Here is a 17,601-nt window from a genome sequence, read left to right on the forward strand (position 1 = left end):
AAGAAGAAACATCTTCTTGTTAGGACAGTCTCTGGAATAATGCCCCATCCCTTGGCATTTGAAACACCTGATATGACTTGTAGAGGTGCTACTCTTGGGCTTGAAATCGATCTTAACTTCCTCTTTGACTGTGGCTGTCGCGGGTTTGCTATCCTTGGTGAAGGCGGGTTTACTGAACTCTCTTGGCTTGGGAATGTTAGGCGTAAACGTTGACCTCACTCCCTTTCTCTTGATCTGTGATTCAATTAGCTCTGCCTTATGTACCATTTCTTGCACATCTTCATAGTTCTACAGCTCTATCTTGTCTTGAATCTCTCTGTTCAAACCTCCAAGAAACCTAGACATAACCATGTCTTCACTTTCTCTCAGATCAGCCCTGATCATAAGCGTTTCCAGCTCCTGATAGTAGTCTCTTACAGACTTAGTGCCTTGAGTGAGACGCCTCAGCTTGTTAAGAATCTCTCTCTGGTAGTGTGTAGGCACAAACTTCTTTCTCATCTGCGTGACTAACTGTTCCCATGTAGTGATAGCAGGCTCTCTCTGTCGATGTCTAGTGAGTCCTAACTGCTCCCACCACAACAAAGCATAGCCATTGAATTCAGATATGGCTATCTTCACCTTGTTCAACTCATAGGTACCTTGAACTTGAAAGTTCGACTCCATCGTCCTTTCCCAGTCTAGATAAGTCTCTGGATCATTGGTACCATGGAACGAAGGATACTGAATCTTGAGATGATTCAGCTACTGCCTCAAAGGATCATAATCCCTGTCGTGATCTCTGTTTCTGTTTTTCCTCATTGTCTCTTGGCTATGATCTGAGGCTTCCTCTTCTTCTGAATACTCTCTATCTGTATCAAAGTATATTCGATGCCCAGCTACTTGTTCAGCTCGTCGTGGGCGTGTAGGATCTCTACCAGTTCTTCGATGCTCTCTTTCTGTCTTTTGAGTGTTCCTTCTCTGATTGAAACAAGTCTCTCTTCCCCCAGTAGGTGACTTAGCTATTCTGATCCGTGTATGTTTGGAAGAAGCTCCCACGTGTGCCTTTCCTTTAGCTAAGCGGAGAGCCTCATTAGGACTAGGCGGTTCTGAAGAACTCTGATCTGAAGCGCTAGTTGCTTGAGCTATATATTTGATCTGCTTCTCAAACTTGTTACTGAGCTGCTCCATCTGTTGCTGGAACTGAGTATACATTGTCTTGTTTGCTTCTGTTATTTGCTTAGCCATGGCTTGGTTCAAAGCTTCCATAGCTTCTGGAGAAAGCTCCATTGTACCTGCAAAATAAAGAAGTAAACTCGAAGTAAAACGTTCCTTGAGTGAAAGAACAAAATAAACTCTAAGACTCGTAATCTAGACACAAACGAACAACAAAAAAAACAAATCCTAAAACTAAACAAGACTCACAACGAAAGCTAAACCAGCAGAGACTAACACAACAAAGAATTAAACAAATGAACAAAATCAAAACAACACAAAACGAGATTAGGGTTTAGAATCGCTCAGCCTTTGGCACAAACCTGGCTCTGATACCACATAATACGAACTCCCTAGGATGAAACTCTGATGGAGGCTGATGACAGGTAAGTGGCAACGTGAATTGATGGTGATGATGCACAAGTGGATTGCGAGTGACGACAGGTGATGATCGAGAGAGAAAAGCAATGATTCGATGGTGAGAAGTGTTAGATGGTTATATGGATTCGAAAATAAAGTGAAGAGTTTCTTAATCACAAAGTGTTTAGAAACTCGGAATCATGAACACATTCACGAGTTCGGATTAAGAGAAGAAAGATTCAACAATACTTGTTACATAAAACTTCTTCGCTACCAAACAAGGAGGCGTCGCTTTTGGGTTTTATAATCAATCCTAAGGCTCGACACTCCAAACAACAGGCAGTTCAAAATAAAACAACAAGGCGTGTAAAGGAAATAAGAAAACAACGAAGCTTCTAGGTGATCTGTAGTAGTACAGAAGTCACTTGTATTAGTACAGAAGTCATGGTGACTTGTACATTATTCCCCATTGGTAATGACTTCTAGATAACTCGACGTAGTGATCCATTTGCCTCATTAAAAACCATACCGAGAAAACCCATTGGGACAAAACTCAGCTATGGGAAAAAGAGTACAAAATTCACACCTAAGTTATCTAGTTATCATTACCGGGTGAAGTCTTCAGGGTGGATATGTTGAAGACTTGGATCCTCGGTAGATTGAATGACCCGTCAGCTATGAGTGCATGAGCTTCCTTGGCCATCTCCTTAGCTCTTGAACGAGTGATCCTTCCCACGATCTCCGGTTTCTCTGCAGCTTCTATCTCCTTGCTGGCCACGATCATATCATGGTACCTGATGCTCAGCCTTCACTAGCTGACACACATCGCACCTCACAACCCAACTAGCCATGTCCTTCTTCATCCCGACCCAATGATAGTACCTCTTGAGATCTCGGTACATCTTAGTCGCACCTTGATGAATAGAGAACATGCTAGCATGAGCCTCTCTCAGAATCTCCTGCCTCAACTCCTCATCCTTGGGCACACAGATCCGCCCATGCACCAGAATAGTACCATTAGCCGAAACCTGATACTATGAATCAACATCCTTTGAGGCATTCACCAGCCCCAAATCCTTCTCCAATGCCAACCGCACTCTGCTCAACAGATCTGCTCTATCAGCTGCAACCAAACCCAATGGCTCATGAGAAACCGCACACAAGCTCAATGCACTGATCTCCCCTACCAGAGACTCCATATCCTGCTCCTGAGCCGAAGCCGCCCGCTTCCGACTCAAGGCATCTGCAACCAAGTTAGCCTTACCAAGATGGTATGCTATCTCCAGATCATAATCCGCCACTAGCTCCATCCACCGCCTCTGCCTCAAATTCAGCTCGGGCTGAGTGAATATATACTTGAGGCTCTTATGATCTGTAAATACCTGTACCTTTGTACCATAAAGGTAAGATCTCCAAATCTTCAGGGCAAACACTAAAACACCCATCTCCAAGTCATGAGTAGGATAGTTGCCTTCATGCTTCCGTTACTGCCGCGAAGCGTAGGTAATCACCTTCCCATGCTGCATCAGAATAAACCCCAAAGAAACTCTAGATGCATCTGTATAAACCACATAGGGTTCTCCCTGCTCAGGCAAAGCCAACACTGGCGCAGTAGTCAACATCTCCTTCAGGCTTGCATAGCCCTCCTCACACTCCTGTGACCAAACAAAAGGAACATCCTTCCCTGTTAACTTAGTAATAGGACGTGCTCTGCTCGCAAACCCCTGCACAAATCTCCTGTAGTAGCCTGCCAAACCCAGAAAACTCCGGATCTATAGAAACCCCGTTTGCAGACACAATATGACCTAGAAAGCCCATCTCGCGCTGCCAAAAACTGCACTTGCTCAACTTAGCAAACAACTTCTGCTCCCGCAGCTTCTCCATAACTGCCCTCAAATGCACTGCATGCTCCTCAGGACTCTTAGAATAAACCAGAATATTGTCGATGAAAATGATGACAAATACATCCAGAAACTCCTGAAACACACTTTTCATCAATCTCATAAACGCTGCTGGTGCGTTAGTTAACCCGAAAGGCATCACCACAAACTCATAATGCCCATACCTCGTCCAGAATGCAGTCTTCCTCACATCTGCCTCAGCTATCGGTATCTGATGATAACCCGACGCCAGATCTACCTTGGAGAACCAAGTAGCACCCCTCAACTGATCCAACAACTCATCAATCCTAGGAAGAGGGTACTTGTTCTTCACAGTGACCCGGTTCAACCCCCGGTAATCAATACACAACCGGAAACTCCCATCCTTCTTCTTGACAAACAGCACCGGTGCTGCCCACGATGATCCACTTGGACGGATAAATCCCTTACTCAACAAATCCTCTAGCTGCTTCTTTAGCTCTGCCATCTCTGCTGGAGCCATTCTGTAAGGAGCCTTGGATAAAGGCATCGTCCCTGGTTCCAGTTCAATCGTAAAAGGATCAGACCGAGTTGGTGGTAACCCCTGCAACGACTGGAACACATTCTCAAGCTCCTCTACAACTGGAATACCGCTAACCGTAGACTTCCCCACTGACTCTGGCATACATATGGTAACCAAATAAGCCTCACGGCCCTTCTCGATCATCTTCCCAGCCTGAATGGCCGATATCACGAGACTCCCCAAAGTCGGTCTAATACCCTGAAAAACCAACTTCCCTCCTGGACGCTCAAACTCCACTCTACCCCGATAGCAATCCAAATGCACCATGTGCCGGTGCAAGCAATCCTTCCTGAGAATAACATCATACAACACCATTGGACTGATAAGCAAATCCGCTGGCCACGACTCCCCTGCGATCTGAATATCAATTCCTCTGACTCGTCCAATAACCCTTAGGAACTTGCCTCCCGCAACTCTGACAACTCCTTACATTCTCCGGGATCCCCTCTGATCCCCGCGCTCTCTGCACACTCCGGAGTAATGAAGCTATGAGAAGCTCCAGAATCAAACATAACATGGGACTTAACCCGCCCACCAACATGGTCTCTACACAAACCTCATGTGTTGAGAACCTAACACTTTATCACAGGGAAACATAAAATCTGAACTTACTATGAATTCACAAAGATAACGTACCAGAAATTATACATGTGATCGCCCCATCATTGGTTCCACCAGTCTCTATAGTCGTGTAAGCCTGTGGCCCTTGCTCAATCTGTGCCACCTGCTGCCCTCCAGGCTGCACCTGCTGCAACGCCGCCACTCCCACCGGCTGCAACTTGGGACACATGGGCCTGATATGCCCCGGCTCCCAGCAATGATAGCACACACGAACCCCTGCCGTCGGAGCACTCCTCTTGGGACAACTAGCAATCCTATGATCCTTGCTCCCAACCCCGAAGCAACTCCCACCACTCGGCCTCTGCGTAGCCTCCCACCTCCTCTTGGTTCCCTGCGTAGGCTTACCACCCCTGCTAGAACCACCCTGCTGCTGAGCCCTACTAGGCTGAACTGCTGGACTAACCGCCACTAACTGTGCCCGGATGTCCTCCTCAATCCTTGTTGCAGTCTCAACCAGCTCTGCACACGTAGCATAACTCCGCCCTCTACAGTGAACCCTCAAATAGTCACGTAGGGACCTCAAAAACCTCCAGATCTGAGCCTTCTCAGACTCTATATCCCGACCCCCATACCTCAGAAGTCGACTGAACTCCAAGTCAAGCTCCCGCACTGACCGGGTTCCCTGAGCTAGCTGAAGGAACTGCACCTCCAACCTATCTAGTGCCTCTCTAGGGAAATACTTGCGGTTGAACTCCAAGACGAAGTCAGCCCAAGACATCTCCCTCTGCACTCTCCTGGCTGCCACATAACTCCACCATAACTGGGCATCACCAGTCAAATGGTGGACCCCAATGTCCACCCAAAATTCTTCAGGACATCTCAGAGTACGGAAGTTACGTTCCACACTCGTTCTCCACGCCTCTGCAGCGGTAGGATCTGTACTTCCCGAAAACCGCTTGGTACGAATACGACCCATCTCTGTTAGCATGCTGATATAACGAGAATGGACCCCCACATCCGCAGCCACTGGCTGCCGCTCCTCCGCCACCACTGGTGGCACTACCTAAGCCTGAGCCGGTGCCACTGGCGGCAACCGCTCTAACAACTATGCCAGCAAACCCGCAAGGTCGACACCCAGGACTCCAACCACTGGGACACCCGCACCTGGGGCCCTAACATCACCGGCTACTGGAGCATCAACACCGCCCCCTCCGGCCACACTCACGGAATCACCCTGGACACCCTGCGACTCGCCAACACCCTCTGCACTATGGTCCTCGATCTCACTAACCACTGGGACTCTGCCCCTACCACGACCACGTCCGCGTCCACGACCACGACCAGCAACAGCACCCCCTCTAGCCATCTGCACTACCATGAACAGAAGACTAAGCAAACAATTTATTCTATAACACAAAAACATAACTCACCGTGGAATCACACATTAGGCTCGAAGAGGATGTTCTAGGACTCCATGCCACACACAATTGACTAACTCACATAATCAATCAAGACATGCAATCCCAAACATCACAACAAAACCTAGTGAACCCAAACCTAGAACCGTAAGGGCTCTGATATCAAACTAAACGACCCGACCTATTTTTTAAAAAAATTAAAAATAATAATAATAATCTACAACTAGTATTCCCATACCCACTAGCCACCTAACCACAATCACAACCAACATCGGAATAATCAATGCCAATATCCAATAAATAATTAACCAATCTTAAACCATAACAACAATCCAATAATCAAACAACAGGAAACATGAAACCGGCAACCTAACAATGTTTCTAAGGACTCAACTCTAGCAACCTAGCAACACCAGACAACATACAATCGAGTCCCTAGAACATCTTCCTCTTCATCGCCTTGATTCCACGATCACACTTTGCCTTTACCTGCACCACAAACACATATTGAGATGCGTGAGTATTTGATAAACACTCAGTGAGGCAATCCTCCCATCTACTGGGCTATACACACAAGCAACAGTGATTCCAATGCTCCCAACAAACAACAAACAAAACATACAAACCAGGAAATCAAACATGTCTCGCTGGAAGGGAGGTGTTGACCGACACCAGCCAAGCCGGAAACATCCTTAGAAACATGTAGCAACCAATCCCCAGCAAGAAAACACACAAAAGAACAACACACAAACAAGAACAAGGAAATCAAAGGCTTAGATTAGCCATGGTCATGTACTCACCTCTTTGCAGGAAGATTTGGACCAACAAAAACGAATCCTACACTCCCAGCAACCTTCTAACACGTTCCTGGCCCTAGATCCTCACTCCCACAACAAGATCTCACCAAAAACACCTTGAAATCTCACAAACTCTCTCAAGAACCTTTAGAAACTGTTTTCTCCTCTTTCTCTCACTCTCAAACGGCGTAAGACAGCAAAAACACGACCCTATGTCATTTTCCCCCTTTTAAACCTCGGTTCAATGGTTTTTTCTAAACCAAACCGGTCCAAATCGATAATTAAATCGAACTGGTCGAACCAGAGAATGTTGGTGTCGACCGACACCACAATGGTGTCGATCGACACCCATCCCAGAAAACCAATAATTGGTTCGCGGATGTTACAATTGTTTATTTTCTAATCTCCTCAATTGTATTTTTATTTTATTTTCTCTCATCCTTAATGGATACAATGGTTAGACCAACTCCAATGGATTTCTTTTTTTTTTTCCTCTATAATAGAGATGTGTTTTGCTCCGATGGTTTTCTCTATTTTTTCCTCTATAAAAGAATGTTCCCAATAGATTCTATTTTTATTTTACAACTAAACCTTTTATTTTTAAAAATTACAAACTAATTCATTTTACTTTAAATTTTGTAACACTTTCATAAAATTATCTTTTGGAAATGGTAGTCTTAATATTTTAGAATAAATATTTATACGTAAATTTATATTAATAGTTCTTAAAAATACTTATTTTATTTATTTTGGTCATACATAAAAGAAGTTAAAAATTAAGAGGATTACTTTGCAAATAAAATAGTTCACCTCTATTTATAGAGGAAAAAATAGAGTTCCTCTATAAATAGAGAAAAAAATAGCAATCTCTATTATAGAGATGAAAATAGAGTACCATTAGAGCAAAAATTACTTTATAATAGAGTACTAGATTTTAACCCGCGGTACACCGCGGGAAGATACATTTAAACTAAAATATGAAAATTATAAGCTGCATTTTTTTGTTAATTTTTGTTTAATTTATTTATTGTTTAAAATTGTATAAGTGTATTTTGATAGTTAATATTAGGATTTAACCCGTAGTATACAGAGAAATAATTTACTTTTACATAATCATAATTTAATCAAGTTAATTAAATATGTCTAATATTTTAATATTGATAAATACTTTTAATGAATAATTTTGTACTACCAAAATAATGATATTTCAAATTTACATTAATACTAATCCAAACCCGTGAAGCTATATAACCCTGTGAATTTGAATGATAGACCAAAAATAAAATAAGAAGTATTGAACCGAGAGAAAAGTAAACAAAAAGAGGGGGAAAAATATTTATAAAGCATACAAACTTTAAAAAAGTCAGCTATTTTAGACTGTTTTCCATCAACAAAAGAACGTAGAGGTCACAATCTTATCTTTCAGTTGTGGCATGGGATGATGGGAGGCATCGGAACTGCTCCAGATTTGGTGATCACTCCATGACATCTGGACATATTTTATCACAGTTGTATATGTGCAGCTGCCAAATGAGCATAGCAAATAGGTGCATCTTTTTATGTTGCTGGTGATACTAACTTGAGAATAGGGGTCAACATTATTTATAGGTGGATATATTCAACTTATAGGTGGACATATTTAACTTAATCTCATTAATCACCACATTCAATTCTAAAATACTATAATTTTGTCCCAAATTTCTATATATAAAATCGTATAAAAACAAATTAATTAAAACAAATTAATAACTATAAAATCGCATAATAAATATATGGGAATATGCCAAGTTTATATTATTAGATTAATTTTGATTGATTATAAGTCATTAATTTTTTAATATGATTTTATATATAGAAATTCGGGACAAAATTATTGTATTTTAGAATTGAATGTGGTGATTAATTAGGAAGATAGAAAATCAAATGTAGCTGATTTATAGGCTCCTCATAAATTTATATTTAAAATCGATTATTGTAAAGAATTTGTAGAGAGATTTTAGGAGAATGAAATTTGGAAATTTTATTTCAGATTTAATAAGGAGATAAATTAGGAAATTTTTGTTTTTGTTAATGGAAAAGAGTTGAAATGATTTTTTTTGTTTTATAATTTTATTAAAGAAAATATTAAATTACAATGGCATGAGATGTAAATAATTCTCAACTTCAAGCCTTTTTTGCTAAAGTTGCTGTGAAAATAATAATATAGATAGAGACAAAAATAGAGTACCATTGGAGATGCTCTTAGGTTGAAGATATAAGAAAAAAAATTTAGTATTTTTGATTTGTTTTTTTTGTTTCAAATAAAAAAATAAAAAATTTCCAATCGCAATCGCCCGCAACCGCAAACGTTTGCTGGAAGCAGTTTTTAAAATTTAGTAATTTTAAACGATTGGAAACGATTGGAAGCAGTTCGTGTGATCTGTACCAATCGGTAGTAATCGTTACCACTGCGCGGGAGGTAACGGAAGAACCAATCAACACCGTAATCAAACTCAAATTAAAACTGATGATAATTGAAATATTACACTCTGTATGTTGTAGACATCTATCATCATTTTCAGGAAATACAAAATTCGAAGAATTAACAATTTTTTATATTTGATTATCATTTGAAAACCCACATTAAATGAGGAAAATATCATCATTAAAACTCCTATGATCACGTAATTTGAAAAACAAAAGCATCGGTTAAGGAAAAAAAAGAACAAGGGTAAAAGAGGAATATTGACCATGTGATGTGCTTAAAATTCCACTGTTGGGTGGCCAAAAAAGACATTCAAATTTGTCGGATAATTTATAACTTATATATAACTGTTAAACTGTTTATAACTTATATATATATATATATAACATTTACTTCCACAAACATTTTTTCTTTAATCTTATATTCCTTCATTGGTGTCCTGAGTTTTTACTATTGTGGATCATTGGATGTTTTGGGTGTCTGATTAAAGATCGATCTCATCGTGGGGAGGGTAAATCAAAGAAGAAGTCATCTATGAATCTGAAGTTTTCTGATTGCCGCCTTTTCTCCTTTTTTTATTGTTTGAGTTTCTAATTTCTAAAGGTAAATTCTAGTTGAGCTATAGATCGAATCAAGTTTCTATCTTTTAGTATATCTTTGCTCATTTCTTATGAGAAAATTTGTATCTTTTTTTTTCTGATTTGTGATCGTCTATAGAGTAGTGATACAGGAATTGGTCCTCTGCTGATTTGAAAAAGAATAAAAAAAAACGTTTCTTTTTTTTTCTTTTCTTTTTGAAATCATATGATATTATGATTCAAGATTCAATCTAGATTAGATTGTGTTCGATCAGATCATATATTTTTTTTTATTATATACTCTTCACAATTCAGCCAAGAAAGCTGAGTAAGAAAGATCTCAAGCCTTTAGATTTATTTGTTAGTGGCTTATTTGTTAGTGTGATCTTTGGTGAGTATACACATCCATTTGGATCTTGCATTGCTTTTACGAATCAGAAAGTCATTGCATTTTCTGGTTCAGAGGATTTTCTAAATTTAGAATCTTTTTCTTTTGGTTTCGGAACTCAATAATAGTGACTGCACTTTGAAAGAGAGCACTTTAGTCTAAAGTATATATGGTCCCCCATTCTTGCTCTATTAGGAATATTTTCTTTCTTTCTGGTCTCATTTCTTTTGAACTGAACGCTTCTGTCTGTCTGTTACAGTGCAAAATGTCACAGAAGGTTACGCCAGCAATTCAGTCACTTAAATCGATGCCGGCAGACTATAGGTTTCTTGAGAATTCTTCCGGCTCAAGTGTTTGTGTGACCGATTTGATCATTTCACCAAATGGTCACTTAAGGAATGGGGTTAATGGCACTGAAAATTCTGTTGGAGGAATGGATACTGCTACTGAGGATTCACCGTATAGCGTGCGTAGCATTCCAAATGGATCAGAGCGGTCGTCGATTGGTGATGAAGATCCTATTGTCCCCTTGCCTCAGAGTAATGATCACAGGTGGAACGACACAAGCGCATATGCTCGGAAAAAGGTATCATTAAGGTTCCTGTCTTGCAACTTTTCCTGTGGTCGATTGTTTGGTGCATGGCCAGGTTGGACTACTAGTTAGGATGAAACGTTTGAACACAATTTAGAGGACACATTCCTTTTTCGTATGTTGACGGGATTAAACTGACAAGTTTCTATTTCAGGTACTGCAATCTTGGGTCCAACTTCCAAACGGTAACTGGGAGCTGGGGAAGATTTTGAAAACTTCAGGAGAAGAGTCTGTTCTTGCCTTACCTGAGGGAAAAGTAAGTGACCTTTTTGAATTCCCTGAGGTAGATGTTGATTATTATTTTAAGTGTTTGATCGGAAACTATTTCCTACACTTTATTCAACAGGTTTTAAAAGTCAAATCAGATACTCTAGTTCCTGCAAATCCTGATATTCTTGATGGAGTAGATGATCTTATGCAACTAAGTTACTTAAATGAGCCAGCAGTGTTGTACAACCTTGAGTATAGGTACAACCAGGACATGATATATGTAAGCCGTTTGTGCTAATATACTTTATTTTTCCTGTCATGTTGACAGTCTCTTCCCTGAATTCTATATTAACATGTTACAGCCTTTACTTTTGGGTTTCTGAATTTTTTCTTTATGGTGATAGACAAAAGCAGGGCCTGTACTGGTGGCTGTGAATCCCTTCAAGGAGGTTCCTTTGTATGGAAATCGCAACATTCAGGCATACAGGAAGAGATCAAATGAGAGCCCTCATGTCTATGCTATTGCAGATACAGCAATCCGTGAAATGATACGAGGTGGGATCATGTTTTTTATTTTGTCAGTTGCTTAATTAATGTATTACACTCTTAAGTTTTTAAGTCTTATCTTCTCCTGGTTTCCATTACAGATGAAGTTAACCAGTCTATCATTATCAGGTTAGTAAAAGTTTACGTGCTTCTATTTTTATATAGTGCTGGTTTGGTGGGGTTAAATCAATTAGCCAAATAGACCTGTACAGATGCATTAGTTGTGACTATGGAAACAGTGGATCTGTTGAACAAATCAGTTCTTCCACTTTGTGCATCTTGACGTGTTTTCTTATCATTATATATACTTCTTTTCATTCAGTGGTGAGAGTGGAGCAGGGAAAACTGAGACAGCAAAAATAGCAATGCAATACTTGGCTGCTCTTGGAGGTGGAAGTGGGATTGAGTATGAGATACTAAAGACTAATCCCATCTTAGAAGCATTTGGAAATGCAAAAACATTGAGAAACGATAATTCTAGTCGTTTTGTAAGCCCTCCAGTCTCCACTATGCCTTTTTTACGCTCCTTTCTACTTTCACTGTATCTGTAAAATTTCTGGGCCTTGTTTATCTCATAATATATCTTTGATGTTAAATTTGACAGGGTAAGCTGATAGAGATTCATTTTAGTGAAACAGGGAAGATTTCTGGTGCTAAAATTCAAACATGTAAGCATAATTTTGTAATTGCTGCTTTACACTGTTTGTTAATTTTTCCTTTACAACAGCTGACATAGTTTTTTTTTGTTTTTTTTTGTTTTTTCTCTTAATTTTCAAATTTTGCAGTTTTACTAGAAAAGGTAGGTTCCTCTATATTTTTTTTGCTGCTTCAATTTTCTTTATGTTGGTATATGGTTTGTTAACATTGACATGACTTCTTTTTATGTTGACACTTTAATAGTCTAGAGTGGTTCAATGTGCGGAAGGAGAAAGGTCATATCATATATTTTATCAACTTTGTGCTGGGGCTTCACCTACGCTTAAAGGTATGATCTGGATATCTGAATCCTAAAATGCGCTTTTAACAGTTCTCTTTTTAAAAAATGATTGGTGTAAATTTATCATTTTCCTCGCTAGACTTTGAAGGTCAACTGTTGTGATATAGAACTTTACATAGTTTAGATATATCGTTTATCTGACATTTTATTTCACTCATCGTTAAATCAGAGAAGCTAAGTTTGACAAGCGCAAAAGAGTATAAGTATTTGAAACAGAGCAATTGCTATTCAATTAACGGAATTGATGACGCTGAACGTTTTCACGCCGTTAAGGTATCTCCCTCATTCAGTCAAGCTTTTTCGTCTTTCTATCTCTACAGACTTGAGACATTTATTCCAACCTTTTGATTTATAAACTCTTTGACGTTTCAGGAAGCTCTAGATATTGTGCATGTTAGTAAAGAAGATCAAGAAAGTGTATTTGCAATGCTTGCTGCAGTATTGTGGCTGGGAAATGTTTCTTTCGCCATTATTGACAATGAAAATCACGTTGAACCTGAACCAGATGAAAGTATGGCTCTTCAGTCCTGAAATAGTGATACCTGCTCCTTTATAATTTATCATGCTTTTCTGTATTTTGTGTGAAAATACCACCTCTATAGTAGGCTTTTGGTTAATGGTTATTGCAAGTTTGCTGTTTAATCTTTGTGGATCATTTCATCATTTGACAGGCTTCACAATGCAAAACTAAGTAAGTGCTGTATTTGGCTTTTCTTTCAGGTTTGGAAACTGTTGCTAAATTGATTGGGTGCAACATCAATGATCTTAAGCTAGCTCTATCGAAGCGTAATATGAGAGTTAATAATGATACTATTGTACAGAAGCTAACACTATCTCAGGTGGGCCTTTTTTAGAAAGAATTCCTTGCACTTGATTCTTTGTGCGTAATTGTAATCTGAGTAGGGTTGGTTTTCCACTATGCCTTTTATTTATTTGGCTTCAAGCCTTGTTTATACTAAATTTCTTTCTTATTTGCTTTCAGGCCATTGACGCAAGAGATGCTTTAGCAAAGTCAATCTATGCCTCCCTATTTGACTGGCTGGTTGAACAGATAAACAAATCTCTTGCGGTGGGAAAGAGGAGAACGGGCAGATCCATCAGCATTCTTGATATCTATGGCTTTGAATCATTCGATGTATGCTCTTTTTAGTCTCCCTTTGCTTTTTCAAGTATGAATTTATATAAGCTACATGAGTTCTCCCAGGTCTTCGCTAATATGTATGCATCTTCTGTATTACATTTTGTATCAATGTTAATTTGGGTTGTGAATTATTATTTTAATGTTGCAGAGAAATAGTTTTGAGCAGTTCTGTATAAATTATGCAAATGAGAGATTGCAGCAACACTTCAATCGTCATCTTTTCAAGCTGGAGCAGGAGGTAAAGTTACCCCTTTCTGCTATGAGTTCTTGTAGTATATTTAACAGAGCATGGGCATGACACACACAAGCAATCGGATTCTGAAGGCTTAATATTTCTTTCTGCTTCTTCCAGGAATATATTCAGGATGGCATTGACTGGACAAGGGTTGATTTTGAGGACAATCAAGATTGTCTCAGCCTCTTTGAAAAGGTAATGTGGGAGCTACTCTCCTCTACAGTCAGAAATCATCATATGTTACATATCAGTATGTCAGTTACTCAGTATAATATCTTGTAACATTCTGGCGATAACTTCCCATCATCAAGCTGCATAGCAACTGTTGAGATATATCGTGTTGGAAAAGGTCTATTGTTATTCCAAAACATGTGTGTTTAAGACAATTAAGTTACATTTTCTATGCAGAAACCATTAGGTCTGCTTTCTCTTCTGGATGAGGAATCCACATTTCCAAATGGCACAGATTTGACACTTGCCAACAAGCTTAAAGAACATCTAAATGATAATTCTTGCTTTAGAGGAGATCGGGGGAAGGCTTTCACAGTTGCGCATTATGCTGGAGAGGTAATAGCTCTAAAAATTCAGTGGCACCATTTTACATGATATAAAGTTGGGTTTTGTGGGTTCATTTTTGAGGTTTAGAAATCAAGAATGAATCAGTAACCTAGTTTGATTCCTTTTTGATGCTAACTTTACTTGCTGTTTCAACTTAGGTTACATATGAGACGACTGGATTTCTAGAGAAGAACCGAGATTTGTTGCATTCGGATTCTATTCAGCTTTTGTCATCTTGCTCTTGCTACCTTCCTCAGGCGTTTGCTTCTAGTATGCTCATTCATTCTGAAAAACCTGTTGTTGGTCCTTTACACAAAGCAGGTGGAGCTGATTCCCAGCGGCTGAGTGTAGCAACTAAATTTAAGGTTGGGTGATTTCCTTAAACACAGCTTGCTTCTGTAACTATCTTAAACTTTTAAAACTTGTTGTGGGTTTACTCGTCACAGCTTTCATCTCATTAACGTTTGTTGTCCCTTTCTCTTTCAAAAGGCTTCTGGTTTCTTTTGGAGGAAACATCTTATGATATCTGATTAGTGCCATGCCTGAATATATTTTTTCAGGGTCAACTTTTCCAATTGATGCAACGTCTTGGGAACACTACCCCACATTTCATTCGCTGCATAAAGCCAAACAATGTTCAGTCTCCTGGATTGTATGAGCAAGGGCTTGTCTTACAGCAGCTAAGATGTTGTGGGGTCCTAGAGGTAGTTCGAATATCTCGGTCTGGATTTCCTACGAGAATGTCTCATCATAAATTTTCCCGAAGGTAAGAACTCCATCTCTAGTTGCTGCACTTTCCTCCTCTACTTTTAGTTGCAATAATGTTGAATGGTCATTGATATTGTTTTGCTTCTCCTACTTTAGGTATGGTTTTCTTTTGCTGGAGAACATTGCAGCAAAAGATCCTCTAAGTGTTTCGGTTGCAATTCTCCATCAGTTTAATATCTTGCCAGAGATGTACCAAGTTGGCTACACAAAATTGTTTTTCAGAACTGGCCAGGTACTATAATTAGTCGTCTGATGTCTTGACTTTGAGGGACCAAAAATTAGTCATTCTTACTGCAATATGCTCGCTTCACCATTGCAGATTGGGGTTCTTGAAGATACAAGGAACCGCACTCTTCATGGCATTTTACGTCTTCAAAGCTATTTAAGAGGGCACCAAGCACGCTGTCGTATAAAAGACCTAAAAAGAGGAATCACTGTTCTTCAATCATGTAATTACCCCTTGTCTCATTGCAATATCTTGGCTTGTATATGTTATCTTCTTATAGTAGGGATATATTTTAGTTTAACTTGAGCTATGGATTCCTCATACATCCTTCTGTTCAGTTGTTCGTGGAGAAAAGATTAGAAAGGAATACACGGAGTTACTGCAGAGGCATCGAGCTTCTGCTGCTATTCAAAGCAATGTTAAGAGAAGGATTTCTAGGCGACAATATAAAGCCACAGTTGATGCATCTGTTGTAATACAATCAGGTAAGGAAGGGTTCATTAATTCTCATCACTGAAACAAATTAAACCTCAAAATGTATTTTTTTTTTTTTTTTTTTGGGTCAAAACCTCAAAATGTATTAAAAGTCAGAAGTTTGAATAAATGCTGAAACCTTTTTCTGCAGCCATTCGCGGCGAGCTGGTTAGAAGATGCGCCGGAGATATTGGATGGCTACAATCTGGAGGCACCAAGGTCCTTTACAAGTTTTCATTCTTTTCTTGCATTTGACTATAGGATATATATATATATATATGAATGTTTCTCAACTCTTAAACCGATTCTTTATGCAGAGAAATGAGTCAGACGAGGTGCTAGTGAAGGCATCATATCTTTCCCAACTTCAGCGCAGGGTTCTTAAAACGGAAGCTGCTCTTCGTGAGAAAGAAGAGGAGAACGACATCCTCCGACAAAGACTCCAGCAGTATGATAACCGGTGGTCTGAATATGAAACAAAGATGAAATCCATGGAAGAAATTTGGCAAAAGCAAATGAAATCTTTGCAATCCAGTCTTTCCATCGCAAAGAAAAGCCTAGAGGTTGAGGACTCAGCGAGAAATTCTGATGCATCGGTGAATGCAAGCAATGGAACGGATTTAGATTCAGGGGGTAGTCATTTCCAAATGGGCCATGGCAGGTCAAGAAGTGTAGGTGTGGGTTTAAGCGTGATAAGCCGGTTAGCTGAGGAATTCGGACAGAGAGCTCAGGTATTTGGTGACGACAGAAAGTTCTTGATGGAAGTGAAGTCTGGTCAGGTAGAAGCAAACTTGAATCCAGACCGGGAGCTACGAAGGCTGAAACAGATGTTTGAGACTTGGAAGAAAGATTACGGAGGAAGACTAAGGGAAACGAAACTGATTCTAAGTAAACTTGGGAGTGAAGAAACAGGTGGTTCAGCGGAGAAGGTGAAGATGAAGTGGTGGGGGCGGTTAAAGAGTACCAGGTTTTAATTGGTTTCTTCCTTTTCTTGAGATGCAGGTCTCATTTTTACACGTTTGATGTAACTGAGGTTTTGGTTTTGTTACTGACTACTGAGAAGTGAGAAGGCTTCATGGGACTAAAAGAGTCATGTTTCTCATTTCCTATCCAAATCTATTGGTAGATTCAGTAAATAATTTTTCTATCAAATATATATCTGTAAAATTTATTTGTCAAGGCTTCCAAAATTCAATAGACCAATTAATGTTGTGTTAGACATGTTTTTTTTTTGGCTATAGTTTTGAATATTATACAGTCGAGATAGAAAATAGAGATTTCTTAAATTTCATAATTAGTCTCACAGTCGTGATAGAAAATATCAAAATAGAGATTATACAGATATGTCTTCTCGTTGTTTAAATATCTGAAGTCTCCTTGAGTAAACTCTACAAAATTCAGATTACGCTCTTGTGGTAATGCCGTATACGTCAGATTTTTTCAGTGTGTCTAGCATGAGTGGATTGGTAATTGCATCTCCGTATGAGTTTGTGTTTGGCTAGTCCTTGTGGATGTTTTGCACGCTGAAAACATATAGTGATGAGGAAGTGAAGGCCGAGTGCTAGACTTTCGAGATATAAATATTAATGGGGCATATCTTCCTGATTTTTGGAAGAGTCCACATGGCATCATGTATCAAGCTAAGTGATCCTTAT

The 17,601-nt window shown here is 39.4% G+C and overlaps 1 protein-coding gene across 1 annotated transcript; it reads left to right on the plus strand.

Moving 5' to 3' along the window:
• The first annotated feature begins 9,695 nt into the window (after positions 1 to 9,695).
• Positions 9,696 to 17,163, plus strand: LOC104744013 (myosin-3-like). The gene is made up of 24 exons (XM_087485332.1): positions 9,696 to 9,836; positions 10,459 to 10,785; positions 10,946 to 11,047; positions 11,138 to 11,281; positions 11,406 to 11,556; positions 11,649 to 11,676; positions 11,870 to 12,035; positions 12,152 to 12,215; positions 12,333 to 12,346; positions 12,448 to 12,532; positions 12,714 to 12,817; positions 12,917 to 13,055; positions 13,265 to 13,383; positions 13,527 to 13,679; positions 13,834 to 13,923; positions 14,038 to 14,115; positions 14,329 to 14,487; positions 14,637 to 14,843; positions 15,039 to 15,244; positions 15,343 to 15,478; positions 15,566 to 15,695; positions 15,811 to 15,957; positions 16,098 to 16,165; positions 16,264 to 17,163. Exons 2-24 carry the CDS (start codon positions 10,465 to 10,467, stop codon positions 16,918 to 16,920), a joined length of 3,468 nt encoding a protein of 1,155 aa, XP_087341458.1. The 5' UTR covers positions 9,696 to 9,836; positions 10,459 to 10,464; the 3' UTR covers positions 16,921 to 17,163.
• The last annotated feature ends 438 nt before the right edge of the window (positions 17,164 to 17,601 follow it).

This window comes from Camelina sativa, chromosome 14 (genome assembly GCF_030686135.1).
Source record: "Camelina sativa cultivar CO46 ecotype springtype chromosome 14, ASM3068613v1".
NCBI lineage: Eukaryota > Viridiplantae > Streptophyta > Magnoliopsida > Brassicales > Brassicaceae > Camelina > Camelina sativa.